Source organism: Botryllus schlosseri, chromosome 16, assembly GCF_051294905.1.
Source record: "Botryllus schlosseri isolate E-star chromosome 16, Bs_hap1, whole genome shotgun sequence".
Taxonomy (NCBI): domain Eukaryota; kingdom Metazoa; phylum Chordata; class Ascidiacea; order Stolidobranchia; family Styelidae; genus Botryllus; species Botryllus schlosseri.
In genome coordinates, this window is record NC_137251.1 from 13898942 (window position 1) to 13925267 (window position 26326).

Below are 26326 nucleotides of genomic sequence, written 5' to 3' on the forward strand. Positions count from 1 at the left end.
ACTTGGACTCGGACTTGACTCGGTGGTGAATTGAAAATGACTCGACTTTACTTGAGTCAAAACTACAAAAGTGAGATTGACTTGTGACTTGGTTACAACCCTAGGTTTAACTATTCTTGTTTAAATCACGCTAACATGCAGCTTAAAAATGACAATACATAGCCTATATATAAACATTTAAAATGATGATATCAAATATCTTCAATTACAATTAGTAATATACCAGCATGTAATAAAATCAAAAGATATCGATCGACGTAGGACACGATGCACTGCCTATACAGGCGACGTGACGGAATGCCATCCATGGTCTTCTTAAAATGGTGGGGGGGGGGGGGTATCCGTTATGGTAGCTCGACGTCCAGGACAATGCCAAAGTAGTAAACAACATTACTATTCGGTAACTTCGGTAACAGATAGCCGTTAAGTAATAGCAGATTTTCAATATCTGTATGCCCATTATGTATTGCATTTTTGAACACAGCTTGTTTCTCTTACACTCAACGCAGTTTAGTACCATGTTTCTAACTTTTTTTATTCGTTGCTGCTGTCCGATATAATGAAATCTGTCACGTCTTGATGCTGAACAGCTGGAGTTTGAAATTGTAACACTGGAAAATGACCTCCACTTCAAAACCGACAAGGCTGCAGCAAACTTTTAGTGCATTGTTGACACGGAAAAGTAGGATACAGTAGTACAGTGCTCTTTAGCCTTTTCGTCGTGGTACACCCTTTTGACGTTTACTCAAAACTCGTACACCCCTGACCGCATAACACACCGATTCCACAGTAAGCCTAATCCAGGCGTGTCCAACTATTTTACTGTACCCAGCCACACTTCGATTACACATATAGCATACGGCCGCATCTCAGAGAGTCGTCAATCGTCATGGCCTATCTTGAGTCAGGACGACAAGTTAAATTGACTATATGGACCGCACCGCGCATAGCCCTCGTTGCGTTCGGTGATATCTGTGTGATTATCTCTTACTACTATCTCTCTCTCTAATAGCCTCCCGAAACGCATGAGCGATCTCGTCTTCTTGTTGTTGTGATTGTGCGACGTGCGTGCATATATTAGGGTTGTTCAAAAAATACTTTTTTTTCCAAATCTCACTTGCCTAATGACTAAATCGTCAGGTTGTCTAAGAAAACGATGCACACCAAATTTGACTCAATTCCAACCAATAGAGGCCGTGCAATCTTGAATTGAAATTTTTAATTTAATATTAAAAATTAAAAAAAAAATCAAAATTTTCTGTCAACCCCATGAAATTGTTGAGCTGTCTTCAAAGACGATGCAAAACAAATTTGAGTCAATTCCGACTTGTAGAAGCGGAGTTATTCTAGTTTTTCGTTGATAATTCTCGGATTATTCCTGATCCGGGGATTATCAGCGAAAAACTCAAATACGATTTGGGAACCAATTCGGGAATTCTAATTGCATATTGCACGATAATTTAATTATGAGCACATGCGGCCGCATAAGTATGTTTTTACGGCATCATGCCGTGGCTTAATCGCAATAAGGATTTGTAAGACTGTAATAAATAGGAAATGCAAAATACCAATCAGGACTCGAGGTTACCGCACCACTATCTATCAGAGCGACTCTCAAACTCGCACCCGCTAATATTTACATTGTACACTGAGTTATTTATAAGCATTTCGCAGGAAGTTCCAATTCAACATGTCTGCGCCATCCCAGTGGTTTCCTCAAGAATCTTAGTAGATCGATATTGCAAGCTAAACACATGTTAACGTCGCCCTGTTCTACTCCAAGAAGAACAAGTTCATTACCAACGGTTAAATGATGTGGAGAAACATTTGCCTATGACACCAGCAGAAACCGAATGTAATTTGCAAGCTGCGTACAGTTGATATATTATGAAGAATATATGAACATTGTACGATCTTGCGAATCCGGTAAACCTGTTCTAAAGCATATAAACTTGCCTAGTTATCGGTCCATTGTATAATGCGGATCTGGTACACCCCAGTACACCCATTCGAGTAGTACACCCTTCAAAAGTTTTGGTACACCCTAGGTCAGAGGCCTCAAACTAAAATGTGCTCGCGGGCCGATTTCTTAGTCTATGATGACGCCGCGGGCCTGAGGATCAATAATAGGGATATTCAATGTACAATTTCCAAGTAGGTCTTATATTTGACGGGACCTTGCAGACAGGCATTCCACAAACATAGTGAAAATGTAATTCCATATTGTACTATTCACGCTTGACACGGAAAAATTATATTTTCAAATATTTGAATAAAATTGTTTTTGTGCAGGGCATGATTCGTTAAAATAATGAGTTACAGACATCATGCGAGAGGATGCATCATGTCATTGTAAAACCGTCGGGTTATTATATTGCAGGTATAGCGCAGGCAGGTAGGTACCTTTGCGTGCCACAATTTTAAGTAGAATATTTTGAAATCTATTGAAGATTGATCTGATATCAGACAGCATTTGAGCGTTGTAGCCTAATCCGGGTTTTGGTATAGTCGCGAGAAGTAGGCTGTTGCTATTGTTACTGTCATTGCCAAAGTCAAATTAAATCAGCTTTAGATTTTGCCTTCGATTCATTGGAACATATCAATAAAAACTTAAATATAATCATTATTGAACCATAGTAATAGCATTGTTTCTTATCCTTTTTACCGATCGTACCCCTTGTGCTTCCAATAAGATTTCTCGTAGCCCCTGTCCATTTTCAACACAATATCCGATGGTACCTAAATTAAAATCAGAAAGCCCATTCACATAAAATCGCGCGTAGAGCGAAGACAATTTTCCAGTTGAATAAATTGGCCAAGGAAATATTCCACAGCATATATAGGCCTAATTCAACAATTTATCTCGTACCCACTGATGTGGTGCTTCGTACCCCGAACTGGTCTAAAGACCCTGTTTAAGAGCCCCGGAAATAGAAATGGCTAATCGCCGAACAATTCATTGGTGTTACAGCTATGGAGCGTACTACTACCTTACTCGCCACCGGTAATAATATGGATAAAAAGAACAAATAACACCCAGCATGTAACCAACTATACGTCGTAAAACGTGCCCAATAGCTCCCTGGTTGGCTACAAACTGTGTAGTTGATAGGCCTACTCATATGTGTTCACTGTTCACTCACATAGCAAATGGAGAATCCTCTCCAAGTTTAGATCGAATGCAAGGAATATATCAATCATCATTTTCAAAATCAGACGAAGATATTAACAGATGGGTCGAAATCAGAGGAAACGTGTGGCCCAGCATATTATGCCCGGGATTTAGGGGAATAAGTTGGTAAGGACACATTAGACAGAAAACTGTCGATTTTTTCCTCGGAGTTGATGACAATTCGAGAAGGACTGTCTTGGGCAGTCGACCATTGCCCACAATCGGCCGATCTGCTTATTCCTTCGGACAGTCGTAGTGCCTTGGTGGCTTTCGAAAAAAGCCACACAGAGAACGATATAATTAGGGAAATTGCCGAAAGATGTGTTGCATTATCTTCCAATGCCATCCATTCACCTCAATTTGGGTCCCAAGTCACAAGGGCATAATCGGTAACGAGACTGTTCACAAGCTTGCAAAGCGAGCGGCATCCGAGTATCGTCACAGCAGTACCATTGAGATCACAGAGAGGGAATGTAAGTACCTCATTTAAGAGCATTGCGAGTTCAAATAGAAATCAGAGTTTTTCAGCAATGCGGAGAATTCCTTTTACCGAAATTTGTTCCGAACCACGAGTTTTCATGCCCCTGTGCTATCATTGCCAAAATGAGCCTATACGCTATACTTATGTTTGCAAACTGGTCATTACAAACTGAACTCTCGTCTGCGTAGATTAGGGATTCGCGATACTTGACATTGCGAAATCTGTGGCGTACCTGAAACAGGTGAGTATTACGTCATTCACTGCACCAAGTATGAAGGCCCGCGACAGTATCTGCGGAACCAAATTAGAGACGCAGTTCCTTTCCGCTTGGAAACATTACTGGTCAATCCTCTTACCATGGGCAGATGGGCACCCTGGTGGAATATGCCCTACTAACTTTATGAGAGTTATAAAGTGGGGAATTCATTTTTGATAATATAACTAGTTTCGAAAATTACCACGTGGGCCATTCAAAACCTTTAAATGTGGCCCGCGGGTCACGGTTTGGCCACCCCTGCACCACATGATTTGAAACGTCAACCGATTGTTGTGGTTTTCCGCTGATCTACCAATGCTTTGCTACATCGGACTGTCTCCCGAAGTGCATAGCTATTTCAAAAACACGTTTCAAAATAGATTTGTTTCTTTGCTAAAATCAAAGGCATATTGTTAACAGGAGGCCGTCGCATCAACATATTATATAATCTATCCAGTCGGCGTGAGATGGTGCTGGAACTCGTTGCTAATGTGCAACTCGTGTGGTGTGCTTCGTCGGTTCGTTGTCTAAAAGTCAAAATCCCAACTGGAGCAGTCTGGAGTTTCTCCAATATCGGGATCTTCCTTATCGGCGATTGAAGCATCGAGGTAGTTTGATTTTGTGGGATCGGCCACGGTGCTATCGATTGGAGAAGACAACAATTGTCGTCGCATGCCCTGAAGAATACAGGTATAGCGCTAAAATCGTAGGTATAGACCAGTGGCTCCAAACGTGGGCGATTTTGCGGCCAAGGGGGGGGGGGCGAAAATGACGAAGGGGGCGATAGGGGGGCGAAAAATGACAAAGGGGGCGAAATTACTGAAGGGGGCGATGACGCGTTAAAACGGCTAAATTGAAGTCAATTCGGAGAAATTACATTTTTTTAGTCAACCCATGAAAATTTGGTTGCAAAAGTGTATAATTCGACAACGAGCCGAAAAGTTGACCTTTTTTTTAGTCAATTTTTAGCCAATGATTACGAAGTGTATACCGATTTTTCGGTTCACAAAATCTGGGGGGCGATGATCCGCGTTGAGCTTGAAAAGGGGGCGATGAGTCGAAAAAGGTTGGGAACCACTGGTATAGACGAAAGTGTAGACAGTGGACAAATGTGATTTTGCCTGTCAGATGCGATTCTTGGATTACCTTCAAAACCAGAGGTGGTCATGAGACTTCGACAACCGGATCTTTCTAGTTGACTAATTAGATCAAATAAAGTAACATTTCTGTGATCTAATTCTAATTTCTTTGATCTTATTTCAATTATAATATAATTTCTGTTTTTTCTTTCTTCTGAAAATACCATATGAGAACTGAATAGTGCGGAACAAGCCAAGCTTGGTGTACAGAAATTTGCCGCTCTCATACTTATGAGAATGAACTATGTCTTTCTATGGTATGAACTTAATTTTTGTTGAATACTTCTTTGTATGTCGGAATTTATTTCAATTTCCATGTTTTTGCGAATCCTGATCTAATTTAGTAAAAGCGGGTATCTTCAATTTTAATTCGAATGTGTGATTTGGAAAAAGCTGAAAGTTATTTAGCTCTCCAGCCATGGTGATCATTTACCAAGTACTTCTACTTTTCTGGATTATTCAAGTAGGGTTAACTTACTTGCAATATTTACTTGAGAGCAATGTTCCCTTTAAGCTGCGCACAAAAAATCAAAAGTGATGACCTTAGAGAGAGGGAACATTGCTTGAGAGGCTAGTTCTACTTCTACTTGAACATTGTTTAATAAAATACTTGATTTTACACCGATTTGCAGTAAATAGAATCTTTATGATCTTTTTGTTTTGTTTGAAAATCCTGTTTTAATGGATATGTTGTTTTAACGCTGTTGTTGATGCGCAGTTGATTTTGTGCACCAATATTTGGTAGTAAGGCATTGGTTGTGTGGTTTGGTAGGTTTTCGCTATTGTGACTCCGAAATTTGGGGTTCGCTTGCTGATTACCTGGTTCGAAAAGATAAGGTACCACTAACTTTGACCACCTCTGAACGATCTCCCGACATTTCACAGCAATACACACAGTAGGATACCATATACCTCCCAATGAAATCCCCTGAACCACCGGTGCTTTCGTATCTCATTGAATCCACCAGCGGAGTTCCCGAGTCTGTTCTGCGGGTCGAGTTTACAGAGATTCCGCACGAATAGCTGGCAAAACACGAGAGAAAAGCTCGTTAGCATAGTCCCATTAATATCAGAAAGATGTTGCATCCGTGGATACTTCGGCGTTCTTCGGGACGTTCAGGCGAAATTTCACTCTCTCGATGCCGTCGAGTATGTTGGCGTATACCGTCATTTCGTCGTTTGCGAAAAACGGCGTCGTGCCAGTCAGCAGCTCGTAGGCCAGTATCCCGAGCGACCAGTAGTCGGCCGAATAATCGTGACCTGCAAGTTTCAACGGAATTTGTTAACAGACGACAATACGAAAATCGATTGAATACTAATCAGCCCGCAAGATTACCTGACCACTATCTGACATAGTAACCTCGCCTACCAACACACGCGTCAGTCATTTTCATCATTACTCGTTTTATGTCGAGTCAATCGAATACATAAATTTAAGTCGCATTTGAATCACGACCCGACCGAACCTGAATTTTGAAGAATCTCAGGCGGGAAATATTCGGGAGTCCCACAAAACGTCCAAGTCTTGCTGCCCTTCGCCATCTTTTTGGCAAATCCCAAATCAATCAGCTTCACGTATCCTCTGCGTAAAATCGAAAGCGTCACACGCATAAAATCGCATGCGTCAGAACGCCAGTATAAGCAGACTTGAACAACTAGATAATAATTCTTGTTGTCAAATCACACTAATTAGAACGAAATGATATTAATCTAATTCCAATCTGATCTGTAACATGTTTCTATGCTCTAATTTTAATTCTAATATAATATTCTATTTTCTAGAAATTGCTACTGGAGAACTGTATAGTGCGGAACGAGCTAAGCTTGATGCCGATCAATCCGTAATCGCCGATTAAATGCTAGTGATCGACCTGCTTCCGTTGTACAGATTACCACAAATCGGAGGATTTTATTAGGCTAAATCCGCGTCTGTGCAACATGACCAGCAAGTGACCTTTACACGCGGATTAAATTATTCCCGATAAAGGCGATCGGATATTACTTTTTGATCGGCATCTGTGCAATTCACCCTAATTTGAGCTAAACTTGATTTTAATTGTATTAGTTTATATTTCGCAATTTTATTCAATTTTCAAGTTTTTGCGTAATCAGTACTTCTAATTCTACTATAAATTGGAAAAATTTTAACCGATTTCGAAAAATATGAAAATATTTTATCCCAACCCCTACTATAGAAGGGGGGACGTATAGGAGATACCTTTCGTCTATCATGAGGTTTTCTGGTTTCATGTCTCTGTACGCTATCCCTCTCGAGTGCAGGTACCCGAGCGCTTCTACCACGCAGGCCGTGACGAATTTGGCGCCGTCCTCGCGGAACGGGCCACGGTGCTTCATGTACATGAAGATGTCGCCTCCCAGATAGGCGTCCATCAGCATGTAAACGTAGTGCTCGTCTTTGTAGGTCCTGCATGCGCATTATGAAAAATCGCTCTTATTTCTCGATGTTGCTTAATAGAAATCGCTGCAATCATAACGTTTGATAACAAAACAGGTGTCTGAGCTCATGCGTGTAATAACAAGAATTCGTGCGATTCGATACGATTTCAGTGCTCGACGACACGGGAATAATTCAGCATCTACCATCAATTAAAAACAGCGTGATGTCATGTACCGTGCCGAAATTTCACATGGGAGTAAAGCCTACTTCGTAAGTCATATTTGTCGTGAGTAGTTCACCTATCGCATACGCGACCCACCGATACAGTCTGCATATAAACGGGGACAGCATGGACATGAGTAGCTTTCGTTCCTCCACGACGTGCCGCTCTTGACCCATTTTTGCTATAAATGCTTTCCTGATTTTCTTCAAGGCGAGGGGCCGGTCACCCAAGCTTTTTATAGCTACTAGGCTCACAGAGCCGAACCCGCCTTTGCTAATCGGTTTTAGGATCTGAAAATATGTCAGATAAAACAGCGGATGTCATTAACAATGTATACTGTGGAGTACTATATATAGGCAGAGATGGTCAGTAAAGACGTGCTTCTACTTTTCAAAGAACTTAAAGTAGATTTGGCCTACTCGCACTGGTTCTACGAGTGGCAATGATTTTACACTATACTTGTACTTAACAGATTTCAGTCTGTTGGACAAAAATTTGCAAAGAACGCTTACTTTTTTACCTACTTGTAAATGGCTACTGTCACTTGTACTTGTGAATAAATCTACGGAAATACTTCTACTTGAGTACCGATGATGACTACTTTGACCAACTCTGAGTATAGGATCTGCTTACTTCCACTATATACTCAAGTGGCTATGCTTTCAGACTTCTTCAACTTCAACAGTTTTATAGGCGAAACTACCTAGTTTTTACAATATGGATTTTTAAAAGCAGTTGGCATAGCGTGTTTAGGAAATTAGGAAGAGAACGTTATATATTTTTGTCCTTGATGTTTTTGCGACATATACACCAACTCATGATATACGTACACACGATCTGTGCATAACTGCATAAGCATACCATGAGTGCATGATGTGCATTTGCTGTGAACAAGGATGGAGCATGATTAAGACTTGTAAAGCTTTCTAAGTCTTGCGATGCTAACAACAGTTTACTAATCAGGTCTTTGTCAGACCCGGCCGGGAATGGAACCCCACGACCCACAGATCAAGAAACCATACGCGCCACCATTATTTTGTCTTGTCGGCACTGCTACTCTACTACTTACACGTTGCTACTTATAAATGTAATTGAGTATAGATGATTCGATGCTCAGATATAGTTGATGTAGTGAAACGCGTACCGTTATGTCTTCCAGCGAGGTCGCGAGAATGATCTCCCGGTCGCTCTTAGGAACGCCGTATCCGCACTCTGAAAAAGAATACCGCAGGCCTTTCTTAGTTATAGAACGTCCTTATATTAACCGAAAGAGAGAAACATAATTTCGTTGGACTTCGATTTCGTACAAAACACAAGCTGATGCCAGCAGATTTTCAAAATTTTCTGCTTTTCCAAACTAGATAACAATTAGAATTGTAGCTACACAGTTTTTCCACAAGAATTAGTCCAACCCTGGTAGTAGCATGTTCCACAGCTGCAACACCAATGGTTTGCAAGTCCGAGTCCGACCAAGGTCGACTCCACAATTCTCCGCAAGGGTTGGATGGTTTATCTAGGCTCCCCTCGCCATTGTGTTTCGCGTAAGCGGTGTGTTACATAAAACGTACAAGTGGGCCGTGCTTCAGGTCGGCAGATACCAAATCTTAGTAAAGAATATCTGCCTGGTGTTAATGACTATTGAAGACGAAACACCATGAATATACCCAAACACAACAACAACAAGAAAAGATGTTCTCAGTTCTCAATGAAGTCGATGCATTATTATTGTATTAATATGTTCGACAGTTTTTCAATGTTTCACTTAATATGAGTTCTGATATATAACAATTGATGAATTCGGCACTTGGTGTGCAATATACATACCAATTACAATAATACATACATGTATGTATTATTATGTACATGTACATGTAATACAATACATAAATACATGTATGTATTACATTATTCGGGTTAACGGTTAGGTTGGGGTTAGGCGTTGCCAAGTGCAGAATTCACAGGTGACCTTCTCACTAACCCAAATATATTATATAACGTTGTTGAATGTGTAATTTACATAGACTGGCTTGTAGCTTTATACATATACAACCTATACATACATGTATGTTGTATCGATGAAACTGATGTTGGTGGAACTGTTGGATTCCCAGTATTATGTATCATGTAACTAGTATAGTCAATGTACATTGTACAAGTCCGTGTCCGTAAGATATCTGATAAAAACTTCCTATAATAACCCTTTAGACGAGGCGCACTACATCTGAGATGTGATCAGCGCGACAACCACGATTCTACTACTAACAACTGCGTATAATAACTGCATATCGTTCTGATATAGACACACAGCTTTAGCTCACCGAATTGTTCTCCAGTCCGGCTGTCTGAAGATGATTTGCTTGATTTCTCGACGCCATGCAATTCGGTGTAACTCTCCGACTAGTAATACAGTGGTGTGTGTTAGAAACTCAATTGTCATTTTCAGGCATATTATAAGCACCATTGATATTTGCCCGATTAAAGAAGTGAATGCCTGGCGATCCATGGTGAGGCATATCACGTCAGTATCGGCTATGACGTTTGCGGCTCGTCGTTCGTCGCTGAGCAAGGCTCTTTCGCCGAAAAAGCCACCTGTCGTTGATGATGAATACATCAGATGTGGGGTGTAAGACTGTGGGCCCTAAACATCATCGATAATCATAATCTGTTTTCATCACGAACTTGACTTTTAGCTAAATTTTGCCCCAAACAACGCCATGGTCCATGGTCCATTTTATCAGAAAACTCTCTACAGAGTGTGCACTTTTTTGCCTTCCCAAAAATGTAGTGTCAATGTCGACGCCTTGTTGCTGATGGTTACTTGAGTGAGAACTGAACACTGTCGACAGATGGTTATAATGTCGCCGATGAGTATGCTCGACATTTACTTCTATTACAACTGGGTTGTATAATACATCATTTTTCAATTTACTCAGAATGACCTCGCGGGACGGCTGAGATGGTCTGGCGGGCCGTATGTTTGACACCCCTGGACTGGGGTCATTGCGCATGACTTGATTCAAGTCTCGTGTATCAGGGCCGAATCTTGAAAAACGCCCAAAAACTGTCTTTTATCTGTTTGCTTGAATAAACATGTTAAGATTAACAAAGTGAGCCTTCTTATAAATGCGAGGACTACGATATCACACAAGAATTTCAAAAAAGTGAGTTAAACCTGACTTGAACTCGATGATGAACTTGAATCGTGAACTATATGATTTGAACTCGTGTCTCAACACTAAATTGACTCGGAGTATAATTGTGATTGACAACCTTAAGGCTTGGCTACAACCCTGCGCTTTCAGGTACCGATATATCTCGGGATTGTGGTGGGTTCCGTTTCGTGTAGCACCCCGTAAAATCCAAGACCCCTGGGATATATCTTCTTAAGGATTGGTGTATTTGACTCATTTTCACCCATTACAAGGGTGTGAAAGCCGTTTACTTCACTTACACCCCACGCTATGGTGGATATCTGATAAATACACCTATATATTCCACCCATGGATTTACAGTGCATTTGCATTGATCAAAACAAGGATACTACTAAACCGACTTAACAGCCGCCCAGGCCATGATACTGCAAATCCCTCGACAAGATATTCCCAAATTTGATGTACTTACCTCTTTCAACGTAGGATAGAAATTCTTCATCCTGTAAAATAGAATTGAACGTACCATTGTCTGGCGATTCCTACCGCGGTATGCTGCTAAAGAGCAGTGTACTCGTACACTCTTAGGGAAAATAGTGTGTATTAACATTCACACCTCAAAGTATAGGCTATGCCACCTTTCGAGTGTAAATATACATTCATTTCGTTAAGAGTGTATCAGTTTCGGCAGTTTGTCTTCGAATGATCTAGTTGTATAAGTCTGCGCATGAATACCTCACCTGGCTTTGGTCGACATTTTTCGTGATTTTGACTTTCCCGTCGCTGACGATGTAAAACGTATCCCCGACTTCGCCCTGTCTTATGATGTATTCTCCCGCGGCGAAATTCTCCTTCACCAAGCAGTCGCAAATTCTCGTGATTTTCTCCTCCGACAACTCACTGAACTGCGGGACCTGCTTCAGCAGCGCGATGTACGCTTTTCTCAGTTTTTCTCCCGATCTTTGCACTATGCTCTGCGAACGTAACACGAAAAAGATACGAATTGTCGTTCTGGGACTGTGAATGATGATTCGCGTACTCGAATCGGAATCGAGTAATCAGTTCTAATGATTCGAATCGAATAGTGAGGGATGATTGTTATCTATTGGACCTTGTGGCGACCTTGTGACACTATTCCCCATGACACGCGAATAGTTTGTTGGGTCCATGGTTGTAGCCAAGACACCGTGTTCCTTTTCTGACCTTCTCTGATTTTAACGTTTGACCCGAGTCAACTCGAGTCATTCTCATTTTGTCTACATGTCAGTCAGAGTACTGGTAATTCTACGAAAGGTGGTGTCCAAGTCACAATTTTCGGTCACGAATCGTCTACAGGTCATGTATTGCTTTCACACCTACATTCATTGCAGTAAAGAATTTATTAACTTGAAGACTTTTCGTGTTGTACCATCAAGTCAGGGGTAATAGGAAGTGTGACGTGATAGCACATGGTAGCTTTTGAAAGTGGTGTGAGAGAGCAGTTTGATGAGTAACTGCAGAGCCACTGCAGAAACTACAGCATAAAGTGCTCCTAATCATAGCTAGGGCCCCAAAGGGGCCTGGCTGCCCATCCAATAAGTCGCTGCTGAAGAGATTCGGCGTCCTAAACATAGAAGATATGCGGAAACTAGAAATCGCCAAGTTTATGTATCAGTTTCACTGCGGTCGTTGCCCCGAATATTTCAATGACTTCTTTACCTCTGAATCAAAAGCGCACAAGTACAACACACGCGCGTCCACGTCGTCCAAATATCATATGATCGACCGAAAAGATCATCGCTCCATCAAATACGCCGGACCTGATGTGTGGAACAGTATCCCGCCGGCCATCCGACAGTCGACGAGCATGTCCACATTCAAGTCGAAATACAAGCAATTACTACTAAATAAATACAGTCCATCCTCAAGATTACCGGACCACGACTGACCTATCGATCTCGCTTCCCATGACATGCCGCCCTATTTCTTGTCGCTTTCTTTTTCTATACTGTATTCTTTACTTTCATTCAGTGTGCATGCCTCTTCTTTACTACGCCTAGGCCAAGGTGGGTGTCCGATTCCATAGACAAATCCAAGTCGCTTCGACATCTTCCTGTCTATTCATTGTATCGCATTTTTTGTGGTGTATTGAACTGATAAAATTGCTAATAAACCAATGATGATGATGATGATGATCTGGTTTTTGGAGCAATCTTAGAGTGAATATTAACTTTGCAACGCTAAAGAAGTTATGTAGCACTTAAATAATGTCTAATAGAGTAATAGGGTGGTTCAAAAATAACTTTTTTTTCCAAATTTCACTTGCTTAGTGATAAAAGTGTCAGGTTGCCTAAAGAATCGCTACGCGCCAAATTTGGGACATTTCCGACAAGTGCAAGCTGTACAATCTTAAATTGAAATTTCGACCATTTTTTTAAATGATAGTATTTACGGTGGCAAACTTCGACACTTCGGTATGACCAATCATCGTGTTCCAGGCATGCCAGAAGGGAAAGTGATGCTTATTTCACGGGTGACATTGTCTAATACAGGCCTGGGCAAAGTGCGGCCCGCGGGCCAGATGCGGCCCGCGAAGCCATTCTGTGCGTCCCGCGAAAGGTTGCTCAGAATTCACAAGAATAAACCTGCATTTTGAATGTTTATGCGTGGACTAAAACCATAGGATGTATGAACTAAACAGGAAATTCGTTTACTTTGAAGCATGTTCATGCCACGATTACCCTGCCTATACGTACCTCGCATGCGTATCCAGATTCAAAATGAAGGCAATGTGGCTAAACATGATTAAAATTCGAATTCCCAAGAAATCACTATTTCCATAAAGTTTAGGTCAAACTTTCTTTATCGCCATTGTCACATTGCGCATTATACGGTACGTGATTCAAATTGTTACTTGAGGCGTTTCCAAATCCCTAATTCGAAAAACAAGTCAATCAGTGCTCGCGACTACTGTATGACTCATCAGTCATCATATCTATCACCCATAAAGGATGTACGAACATGTCAAAAAGAGAAAGCCGAAAGCTGAAATTCAAAGGTGGTTTAGAAGAGCACTAAATATTTGTATATTGGAGTTAGGGATAAACCCGTCCTTTTTAGTTTTTGTCGACCGTGCCGAGATTAAGGATTTAATTATGACAAAAACACGAAACACTCGGTCAAGGGAGGGAGAATTTCAGAAACACTGCAAACTTCGCTCAACATCACGGTTATATTCGAGCTTCACTGCACACTGGTCGGAATGCAGCAAAAAAGACAAGCATTGCACTATCCCATATACAATTCAGTGCCGTGGTTCTCGTGCTGGGGGGCGTAAATGAATCTCAAGGTAGGCGTGAAGCTAAAGTTAAATGATTTTTTTTCGCGCTCCGCGCGATTTATCCCAAGCTTAATACTTTATTGCCCTGTGTATATTGTCTGACTTTGATATTACAGAATTCTCTCATCAACATCCATAACCTTCCATACCATCAAACTATCTGTCGGGATTGCTAGCATGCTGGTTGCTCTTTTTAAAATGTTGTGATATCATAATAGGAGGGGGGCTTGGGCGTGAAATGTTCACTATCATAAAGGGGGCGTTTCTAAAAGAAGTCTGAGAACCACTGTGTTAGTGTCTTAACAGAAGAACGGGGATAGGGGTTTAAAGAGAGTTAAAATGTATCATGTCTAACATTGTTTCGAATTATGACGGCAAACAGATATTTTTATAATTAACAGCCACTTTCTCATTACCTAACATCAACATATTCACTGAGCAGCATTTATAAACAATGTGATTTAGAAGTAAATATAATATACGCTAGAGAATATAGCTGAAATTTTTCACTTGGCCCGCCAATGTGTTTTCTAGTTCTCATTTGGCCCGCGAAGGAAAATTATTGCCCACCCCTGGTCTAATAGTTGATTATCCGAAATTTCGACGCGCGCCGCACTAAATGTTCTTGCGGGCCGCGTGTATGAGACACCTAGCCTAAAACATATAAATATGATCATTAACAGAAGATAAGTTGATTAAAGATTTCTGGTCGACGCAGTTGCATATATTTATACGATTGGGTATTATGGACATTTAGGATATTGTAGAGAGAAACGCAAGACATGACCGGAACCAGCTTCTTCAAATATGTGATTTCGTTCATTTCTTATTCGGCTATTTCGACTGGAAACACAACTTACCAATATAGGTCTGAAAATTCGCCTCTTTAACGACGTGACGAAGGCAAATATTACAATGTCAACATAACCTCACGTTAGAGCGGCCAGCAAATGGTACATCCGAGAAAAGATCAATCGCCATTACAGCTTTACGGCATAAAGCAAATATGTATAAAATGAAAATCTCGCCTTGGCAGAATTTACATAGGAACAGTCCCCACCTGGAAGTTTTGTCGGCTCAATAACCACACCACCACGTCGGTCTTGGCTCGTACGGTGGCCGTTCTTTTGCAGTTGTAGAGCACCGCTAACTCCCCGAACACGCACCCCGGCGGCAAAGTCGCCAGTAGCTGATTGTCCTGCTCTTTAACAACGTTGACCTATGTGTATAACGCAAATTGGTTAAGTTAGTGACAACTTGTAACAATACAGTCGCTGCGAGGATACTTGACTACTTTTAGCAAAGTTTTTGGTCCGTTATAGCTCTCATGAAATTATTTACAGTCATACTGATGTAAGACGATATAACCGTGGCCCCGATATAACTATATACAAAATCCGGTAAAGCGGTAATAGCAAAAACAATAGGCGAAATGTATTTATTGTTCTGTTAGTCAAATGAACGATAAGGGATTTGGTTGTGTGAAAAAAACAAGTAAATACTGAGACAGGCCAGGGCCTAATCCAACACTGAAAATGTCCGCCAATTGAGTAGACCTGTAGGTATAGGCTCCTCCTGCATGCTATTCGCGTAAAAAGCGGTATCCTGCAAAAGCATATAACGGGGCGCAAGGCGGTGCTAAAAGTAGGCAGCTTATAGCCTGATGAAAAAAATGATGGATGTCGTCGCCAGGCCACGAATACTAAAACAGCAACTAAATGGCATATATATTCCTTATGGAGTCGCACAGAGAACAGCTACGAAATGACCTCTCTACTTCACAAATATGTCATTGTAAATTTGGATTTGAGTCGACCTATGCGAAATACGGTTAAGGTTGACGACAGAATCCGAGGGATTTTAACGCCGCAAATTGAGCTCGAATCACAGATCAAACGCATACTGTATTCACATTGAAATAAACTCTTATATTTTTGACTGACACTCATAAAGGGTAATCGTCACTGGCGTGAAAATTCGAGTAATAGAGGCAAACAGACGGCTTGAGCTCAATGCACTACTTTAGATTATACACGAACTCCTGTTGTTGGCACAAATTACGTTGGCGGATGTTGATAAAAGTCGACTCCTAGGCAGAAATATAAGAATGAGGCATATCCAGACGACGCGTAATCTGTCGTCGCGTTAATTTTTCGCACGAATAGAATCACTCATTGTTTGCCGATGGCAGAATTCATGGCCGTTGCCTGTTCTGATCAAACTTCGGAGGATGAATTCTAATTAAAATTTGATAGGTGAATCCACCCAGTGCAGCGTATAACTGTGTACAGTACCGGGGCAGTAAGGCAGCTGGCTAAATATTATATGTCAGGGTATAAAAACGAATTGTGATAAAGCACGATGACAGGCCTACGCTTAGACCGACACTTTCCAAAGATGATAATCCCATACAAGCTTATTCCAATAGGAAATGAAACTATTGAATGCCAGAGTCCACATATCGTTAGAAGCACCGTGAACACTGAACACATGCGACGTAGCAAAATAATCAATCAGCGCCATCAGCTAAGTGCAACGCCGCTTACGCAAACAAGACACGGGAAAGAGCACAATTGGAAGCTACTCACGAAAACGATATCTCGCGTCTTATCGATGACTTTTAAGGCGCGATAAGCCGACTCGTAAGTCCCTATTTTGAGCAATTCGTCGGCTTAACGGTACGCGCTTGTGTTTCCAATAAAGAGGTGGCGCGTTCCCGCTACACAATCGGTTTGTTACATTTGGACAATGAATCGTACGTGTCATATAGTCCGGAGACTCTTGAAATGAAATAAATGAATCCCAAAAGCGTCTAATGCTACAGTAGACGCGGAATTTGAGTCAAACTAGCGAAGATGACAGGGGTCGCGATCTTGTGTTGTTGAATGCGATTAGTGAAAATCCCCGTACGCATACTGTAAACGAAAATCGTGCATCTCACCGATGTCCACAATAGCGTATAATGTGCCAACTGTATACACGGCGTTTCCTGGTTGGTGATGCTTTTCGCATCAGAGGCTTTTTGCACCGTGGCAATTCATATAATACGACCTATGCAATTCAATAAGTTTTCCGAATATATTTACACAATGTGAAAAGAGTGTAGTGTTACCACTGAATGCTTCGCATGCGTATATACAATATACATACATCTTAGGATTGTCCAAAATTTGGAAAACATCAAAAATGGTACGTTTTAATATCTCATTCTATAATATTCTATATTATATTATTGATAAAAACAGCAATGAGCCTGTAAGAATCTCACAGGAAAGTCGTTAAGATGTCGCTCAAAGCGTTCGAAAGTTGCTGCAGAAGAGTGGGCGTACAACCGACCATATAACGGCGAGAAGGCTTTTAATCACGAAATCACGGCTCTTGATTGGCTAAATGGTTTTGTTTCAATGATCACGACGGCAGCGGCTATTGCACCTATACGTGATGCATTCGAAATATACCAACCTCCCCTTCTTCAATGACGTACAGATAGGACCCGTTGTCCCCGTCTTTGATGATGACCTCCCCTGCCTTCATCTTGGCCTTCTCCATGTACCGGGTCAGCTCCTCGATTTGGCTTTTCCCGAGGTTGGAGAGAAAGATGTTCTTGCGGAACGCGCGTCGTATGTTGCCGATCTCGAATTCGGATTCCGGCGCCTCCCCCGTGGTCTAAACCAGAGTAGGACATGAAAAAATCATATTTTTCAAATTGGATTAGAATTAGAATTATAGCTACACGTTTTTGTCAAGTTAGACTAGAATTAGATTTACTGAATTCGCAAAAACTTGAGGAGAATTGGACTACTAGAAAAATTTCAGCTTTTACGAATTGCATTACAATCGGAATTATAGCTACACAGTTTTACAAAATTAAATCACAATTAGAATAACTAAATTCAAAAAAACTTGGATATTACATAAAATTTCTAGTTAGAACGAGATAAAACAAAAGTCTAGCTCAGTTTATATCAAACCGAAGCTCATTCTCGTGAGCACGAGAATGGCAAATGTCTGTATACCAAGCCATCAAGGTTCTTTTCGCGCGATACACTCCTCCTGTAGCATTTCCAGGAAAAGCAGAAATTAGATTAGAATATAACAATTATAGCATGGCAACATTTCACAAATTATAGATAACGATTAGAAGTTACTGAATTAGCGGAAAGTTGGAAATTTAATAGAGTTCCGAAATAGGAGAAATACAACAAAAATCAAGCTCAGTTAATATCAAATCAGTTTCATTCCATAAGCATGAGAATGGCAAATGCCTGCACAACAATCTTGACCCGTTTAGCACTATACACTTACCCCTTATCATTTTCAGGAAAACCCGAAGAAATTAAAATTCAATGAAAATTAGCAGTATAGTAACATTTCACAAATCAGATTAGAATTTAGATTACTGGCATTTCGCTCTAATCAGTGAAGAATTGTCAAGCTGTCTAAGACTGCCTCAAAGTTATTCGTGCTTTGGGCATGCGCCTATATACCTTCGCGTCGTTTTGCGCCGGTATCTCCGCGGAAATCCCGAAGCGGTATTGTCCTTGCATGTTTTCGGTGTAGTTCGGGATGATGCCTTGCCTGTGCTCGGTTTCGCCGCACATGGCTTCCAGCCGGCGTAGCTTAAAGTCTTTCTCTCTGATGATCTTCTCGATTGTCTCTTTCAAAACTTCAATCTAGGCAAGGACAGCAAGATTCAGTGGTCAGCGGCGAAAGTGCATTGACAAGCTGCAAAATATTGCTCTTCTCAATCCGACCCAGGAAATCACCAAGGTCAAGGTATCAGTAACCTACGATTTGTACAGTTAGCTCAAAACTCATATCGAAAAACTAATTGCAGAACGTGAATCTCCATTGGTACTGCTATTTCTTCAGTCCGTGTACTGAGATGCAAACATGACGTAAAAATCAACAATACCCTTAAATTGATCATAGAGTCCTGAAATAATGTGTATGTGATTCGGATTGCAGAAATAGTAGATATGCCCCTTGGAATTATTATTGACAGCTAATAAGTTGTTTTCAAGAGCAAGAAATTCGGCAATCCGGGTATATAGCAACCCATGGTATACAGAAATACCCTTCTGGTCACCGCTCAACGCGTATATACGTGGGGCATAGCCTACCTGTTTGTCTTTTTGTATCTTTAGATTGTGAAGTTTCTTTTGCAACTCAGCGATTTCGAAGTCTTTTGACTTCATACTTTCCTTGCATTTCGTAATTTCGGAGTTTGCCTGAGAAAGGAATAGCTATATATAAATACATGCATTGCAATGCTTGATGTATTTATTCTAAGTTATTTACGATACAATGTTTTACGATGTAATATTCATTGTTGTTTCTCCAAAACCAACGCAACATGTCATTTACCACGAACTTTTCCCACTTCGAGTGTCGTGATATTTCACCTACCGTCTCCGTGCCATCGGCGGTTTCAGGAATATTTCTGTTTTCCAATTCACGGGTCATGATTTTCAGTGTTTCCTTTAGGTCTTGATTATCTTTTTCTCTTAATTTGATCTCCTCCGACAACCTATAGACAGACGGAATGAGGTACGGGAGCGCTTGTCGACATAGTGTTACGTAATGAATCGCCCAAGGAAGAATAGGCCTAAAGTGCAGTGATGTAATCGTATCTGAATTGTATATCACTGCATGAAAAAAATATACATAATAGGCTACTGTACCGGTACTGTCAATCGGCATTATACTGCGTGTATTAAAATGTTACGAATAAAATCTACTTTCTAAAAAATGCGTTAGTATCGCACCGGCGCGCCTTAATGAGAAATCATTCTGTTGTTATGTTACTATTCAACTATTCAGCTATCAAGCGACCATAACCTTGAATCAACACAATCATGCAGACCGCCATGGCTCGTACAGATCAGTAACAGCCCCGACACGACTAAAATGTTATACATTGTAGAAAGCATCAATCGTGGCCACCGGAGTGACTCTAAATACTCACGTATCCAAACCACAACAAATACATCCCCACTGGGATTTAGTATTGGTTAATCATTTCACAAAAATACGATTACGTATCAGTAACCAAACTAAGAGAAGGGCCGCAAGCGACATATGTATTTGCCGAGTTATTCCGAAACCAAATATTTATCCAAATAGTGGCTGCTCGCGGTATTGATATCAGAGCTTCAGGACATAATGAGAAGTTGAGCGTAATAGCCTACACTTGATTTAGGGTTTTTGTCGCCGAAACGTTGAGGGGAATCCGATCCTGTGATGCAAATTATCAAGTACCATCACATATTATACGTTATTATACTCGAAATGTTAGTCTCACGGATCACGTCGAGGTTCATTTTAATTTCCTATGACCAGCCTTATAGAGCATAGTCTGCTGAAGAAGTTTACCTTTAACCTCGTAATGTTGATAGATTAATAATAATTGATCCGGCAGCTCTGATTAGCCATGAGTGGAAGGAAGGTTCATCAAGACCATTCATCTAATATTATTTGGTCAGGGAGCAGAAAATACACAAATAATTGTACTTCCCGACTGAAGACATGGTGCGATGCACCGAAATAACTCGGAATAGGGCAGGCCGTGATCTTGATAAATTAAATTTTAACAACACAGCAGTAAACATTTTGAGATCGGGTATAGTCCACTAGTCCAGTGGGTATGGGATAGACTATTAGATTAGCCGACAAATCACAACGAACACGGGCGATGTAAATTAAAACTTTTACAAATTAGCCTACTTCCTAGCGGATGCAAATGTATTTATGATAATTTAGACTATAATTATTATTTCCATCATGTGGGGCTCAAAATCCTGATAATATAACTGTGCCAGTGGTGATCGCGTCGATGTGTAACATTTAACAAGCCTACGCTGTGTATTATATAATTTTAGACCATCCGTTGGTGCAACTATATCAGATCAAATACGAAAAAGTCTTTTCAGCCTAGACAAGATTAGTTGATTACCCTGTTAATCCATCTAGAAAATGAACTCACTTTTCAACTTCAGCTTGCTTCGATTGTAATTGCTGTCGAAGCACGTTATCGTGTTTTGCATCCATTTCGACGGTGGGCGAATCCAATTTTTCTGGAGGCTCAGGATCTACGATGAAAAGAAGAGAATACCTCAGTCCATAGTTGATCAACTCGAAAATTATCAGCTTTTCCAAATTAGATTAGAATCAGAATTACTGAATTTGTAAAAACCTGAAAGTTGATTTCAATTCCTAATCAGAAAGAAATATCAAAAAGATCAATTTCAGTTTGATCAAATCAGATTGAGAATGGCATATGCATGTACTGTACAGTGAACAGTTATACACCAAGCTCGGCTTGTTTCGCATTATACCAGGAATGGCCAACCTTTTCGGCCAAAGGGCCATATGCAATTGACGAAACATTGCGCGGGCCTCTTTTAAGTTCATAGGTCATTAATAATATCGTTACTTGAGTAGGCCTATATTGCGGGTCTGCTGTATATCACTGGGCTCAGTTTTCAAGGGCAGTACATTTCGGCGCCTGGACATATCGATATCGATAGCTTCGGCTAACGTGCGTCAATCATTTTGTGCGTAGATTTTATCGTCGACGGTCTTTCTGTGAGCGCGAACGCAAGATCGCATGCTGGGCGACGCTTTCTCTCGAAATTGCGAATATAGCGTAGTTAGACTCAATCTGGTACGTAAGGCGTTTTCTTCATTTTCAGGAATGGCAAGTAACAATATTAAAAGCAAGAAACCGAGTAACCACATATTGCGCGAAGCGTGAAGAAGACTTTTAGTTGAGATAAATCTACCGCAAAATATTATACATTATTGTGATGCAAGAAGATCTACCAAAAATGTGACTGGCCCATGGATCTGCCGATGCGTCGGAACTGATAATTTAGTGATCAACATCCCAAGTGCTGCGGCCAGACCAATCAATTTTTTGGTTGGCCTTGCAAGTTCACAATCCGGGCAATCCATTTTGATAATCGATATTTTGATAATATATCAGAAATTACCTCGCGGGCCACTCAAAACCTTCTCGCGGGCCACGGGTTGGCCGCCCCTACGTTATACAGTTCTTCTGCAGTATTTTCAGGAAAAAATGAAATTAGATAAGAATTTAAGCATAGAAACATTTAGCAAATTAGATTAAAGTTCGATTATCGGCATGTCGCTCTAATTAGTATAGACAAGTTTACTCAATGCTCAGTCCTGTCATAATACCCGCTATTTTAACTTTACGATGCAGATTTACAGAAGCCTAATTATCACACATTCAAGCTTACCTTTACTGGCGTTGGCTTCTGCCGGACGTGCTGATCGCCGCTTTTTCTGGCCAGCAGCTGTTGAGGATGAAGAGCCCATTTCTCTGCTTAAGCTGCTTTTCAGCGCTGTGTGTGTTAATCCGTAACTGTCAACACGAAATTTCAATATTCATACCCGATGCTCCTTTATAAACTTGTTTTACTAAGCCACTCGCGAAAATATAATGCCTGTCACAAGTATTCAGAGTGAAAGCAGCAAGATTTACTGAGCGTGATGTCTATCTCCAAGAACACTGATGACATGAATAGGATTTCTTCTTGTGTGAACTCGTACATCGCATTGATAAAACTTGCTCATTAAATAGATACCCGTTTGAAAAGTTTTTGTGATTTCACACTCTCCGCAATACGAAGCTTGATGCTAGTCATTAACCGGTCATTTTTCTCGACCGGGATTCTCGTCTGAAGTGAAAAGAGCTTTGTCAACAGTTTTATGTTGACATGAAAAAATCTCGAACAAAAAAGCTCAAACAAGATAGCGTACTTAGATAATGATTTAGTTAACTTAACGTACAAATATCTAAAATTCTACATGAAGTACGAAATCAGCTTCGTTGGTGAACTGACAACAACAGGCGAAATCAATATACGAAGAACATTAAGTTAAACTGCCCGCAGCACCTATGCTGGAATTGTATTTGTTTTCTGACATCACTTGGGATAAGTAAGATTTGTGATTGTTACACAACAATATTCCCTTTGGAGCGCTACATTAAATTTGCCTTGTCAACACTAAACTGAGTAAAAAAGAAGCTCAGAAGCGGCGTGTTATTTTTAGAACGGTCCAATGGATGTTATGTATCCATGTGCTACATATGCCTAAGCGAGGCAAATTACAAGCTGCAATGTAAATACCTATATGGATACATTATGCCATCAAATAGCTCGTTTACGGACCGGTAGGATCGTATATAGCTGGGGAAGAGGTGCCATTACTTCCAAGTTTTAGATTTGGACATTGCAGTGCTATTTGTTTGCCATAGTCAAAATGGATCCGTGATGCGGGATGGAGATTGATCCAACGACACGAGAGACTGTGGTTCGAACCTCGGCTGCAGCCGAGGAAGGACGAATACACGCAAGAGAATGGAAAGAGCAAGAAAAGCCTCAAAAACTCATAGCCGAAAGATCAACACCGAACAGTGCTGTATATCGTGCACCAATGATAGTTATACTATAGAGACTGCGTATACGTACAATCTCTATAGCAGGGGTCGACAATTTTTTTCTCCGCGGGCCAAATGAAAAGCAGAAAAACGTCGGCGGGCCGAATCAAAAACTTTAGCTGTATTCTCCAGCGTGTTAATTTTATTTCTACATTGAAAGCAGTGAAATACACTGTTTATATATGCTGCTCGGTGAATGTGTTGGTATTAAGGAATGAGAAAGTGACGGTTAATTACCATAAATTAATATTTACTTGCCGTCCTGTTTCAAACAATGTTACAAATCATACATTTTGAACTCTTTTTAAACCTCTATCCGCGTTTTTCTATAAGGATATTGAAATGTATTTGGGATACTAAAAAGCTTATTGTCTTGGTCGCTGTCTTCCGAGCAGTGTGCGGCTTGGCGAAATAGCATTGTTGTTGAGCAAAACTTACAGTTTTTCTGAAATTAGCCCTAGCCGTCCCTTGACCGAGTGTATGTTGTCTTCATGTTTTCGTCATAATATTATAATAAAAATATACTCCTTAAACACGGCTACCTGCTCGGCACTAACTAAAAAAATACGGGCAAAGACTTCAGTGAACAAATATTTAGTGCATGCTCATAACTCTTTTTCAATTTCAACTTCCGGCTTTCTTATTTGACATGCCCGTTCATCCTTTATGGCCAGGGTGATGATGTTGATGACTCATAGTAATCACGGGCACTGATGACTTGTTTTGCGAATTTGGGATTTGGAAACGTGCTACGTAACAATTTGAAGCACAGGCCGTGTAATGCGTAATGTGACAATAGTAACAAAGAAGGTTTGGTGACTTCTTGTGACTTTAGTTGTTACGGCATTATTTGCTACATTGACTTTATTTTGAATCTGGATTACGCATGCAAGGTAGGCTACGTTTTGGCTGCGTAATAATTATGCGGCCCTCTACACGTAATTAAATTAGCGTGTGTTAAGGGCCGTCAACGTGCAATTTGAATTAACGAAATTGGTTCCTGAATCCCACCCACTTACAGATGCATTGTGGGTAGTCGTCCAGCCTACTACCCACAATGCATCTGTAAGTGAGTGATCACGCAAATTTTCTTAGTCGGAGATGGCAGTAGATTTTAATTAAACTTGAAAAAAATATTCACGCTTGGTGCGACTCAGTGTGATTTTTCGTTTTAATATATAATAGTGTAATTTGCGCCACACCGTACATAAGCGAACCGCAAAGGAAAATGATGGACCCCATAAAAATACTAAGTCAGAATCTGAAGAGACTTTTTGGGGTACAGAACTTTAATATACATTTTAATAATATATTCATATTAAAACCCGAAGCTTTTCGAGCTGACACTTTTCAATTCTCCATTTGCTGACGATTGCCCTTGAAAAGTGTCAGCTCGAAAAGCTTCGGGTTTTAATATGAATATATTATTAAAATGTATATTAAGTCAGAATCGTGTGCGTTTCACGAATGAAGGATTTTCTGCTACGTTTGGGCGATTCCAATATATATTTCGACTATGCCTACATTCCTGATGGCAAGTCAAAATAACAACATGTAACAAAACGATTAATATAACCGAAAGATGGATCATCATTAATTCTGCGCCCACAATTTTTGAAGACATTCCCTACAGCAGCTCTATTAGTTTATCTGATCACGTGGGCCAAGAACGGATAAATATTTGATAGTATTATATGAAACAGCTAAAGTATCAGGTTGAAAGGGAATCCAGATAGCATTTAAACTCCAGCTTTTGATGTATAGATATAGTAAGCCTCCGGTACAGTTAAATAAAATTATACGCAGGGGCTATCCACTGTGCCAAGTTTCCAGTAGCTAATTTATCGTGAGTAGGGCTGGGCATAATGATTCGAGCACTGGAATCTGAATCGAGTATTGATTTTAATGATTCGAGTCGAGTAGTAAAATACGATTTTTTCTAGTACTGAAATTATACGGTTCTCGCAACTGAAAGTTAATTTACTGACGAAAATTATAGTTTTGATACTATTTTCCACTGAGTAAGCCTTGAAACCTTGATCGGCCGTGTCGCAGCGTACGTGACATAGTACAAAGCTAGGAACGTTACTGGAAATAACACATTTCCGAAGTCTTGATCATCCTACAACATTGTGAAGTAGTGCAATGAAATCGGTATGGTCGAAAAAATATCAAAGTATCTTTAATGTGACGGACAAAAGGCATTATGTTCTCTGTGGTGGCATAAAAGGTACATATTTGAGGTTTGGCATGGTACATAATGTTGCGACGTCATAATGAGTGATACTCGACTCGAAGCGTAATGCGTGATTCAGAATCGAATCACTCCCAGGTACTCGATTTTGCCCAGCCCTAATCGTGAGTTTGTCACGTCGAGATGCCATGGCGGTTGTATGCTATATGTCTAACCGAAAAAGGCCGTGAATAGCGAAAAGGTTGAACACCCCTGGATTAGGCTTACTATGGAATCAGCGTGTTATGTTGTCAGGGGTGTACGAGTTTCGAATAAAAGTTAAAAGGGTGAACCACGACCGAAAAGGTTGAAGAGCACTGCAGTAACTGGTCTTAATCGAAAGATATTGTCGCACTGATTCCCAATATACAAATTAAATCTTGTCTGGGCAATGGAACCTACTCAAAACAGCCCTTAAAGTATGAATATCGTAGGCCCGGGTGCCGACCTTTGGTTTGAATTCATGGCAAGATTTGTCCGACTGGTT

The 26326-nt window shown here is 40.6% G+C and overlaps 1 protein-coding gene across 2 annotated transcripts; it reads right to left on the reverse strand.

The window, feature by feature from the left end:
* Positions 1–4278: 4278 nt before the first annotated feature.
* Positions 4279–23097, reverse strand: LOC145458831 (cGMP-dependent protein kinase 1-like). Of its 2 annotated transcripts, none has more exons than XM_080337325.1 (20): positions 22951–23097; positions 22750–22842; positions 22402–22526; positions 21123–21228; positions 19547–19667; positions 19261–19368; positions 18625–18810; positions 17600–17803; positions 15198–15356; positions 11559–11792; positions 11291–11321; positions 10128–10258; positions 9988–10066; positions 8814–8881; positions 7766–7959; positions 7267–7473; positions 6515–6630; positions 6145–6308; positions 5961–6071; positions 4279–4586 (listed from the first exon to the last, which is right to left on the reverse strand). In XM_080337325.1, exons 3-20 carry the CDS (start codon positions 22478–22480, stop codon positions 4437–4439), a joined length of 2448 nt encoding a protein of 815 aa, XP_080193451.1. In that variant the 5' UTR covers positions 22481–22526; positions 22750–22842; positions 22951–23097; the 3' UTR covers positions 4279–4436. The 2 variants fall into 2 exon arrangements, with proteins under 2 accessions (XP_080193451.1, XP_080193452.1); XM_080337326.1 differs by having other exon boundaries at positions 22402–22493; positions 22556–22842.
* Positions 23098–26326: the final 3229 nt, after the last annotated feature.

Coding starts and splice junctions, on each gene's coding strand:
- LOC145458831 (XM_080337325.1), bottom strand. CDS start 22,480: ATGGGCTCTTCATCCTCAACAGCTGCTGGCCAGAAAAAGCGGCGATCA. Junction 21,229..22,401: donor AGAAGCCAACGCCAGTAAAG/GTAAGCTTGAAT, acceptor TTTTCATCGTAG/ATCCTGAGCCTCCAGAAAAA. Junction 15,357..17,599: donor ACGTCATTGAAGAAGGGGAG/GTTGGTATATTT, acceptor TTATACACATAG/GTCAACGTTGTTAAAGAGCA.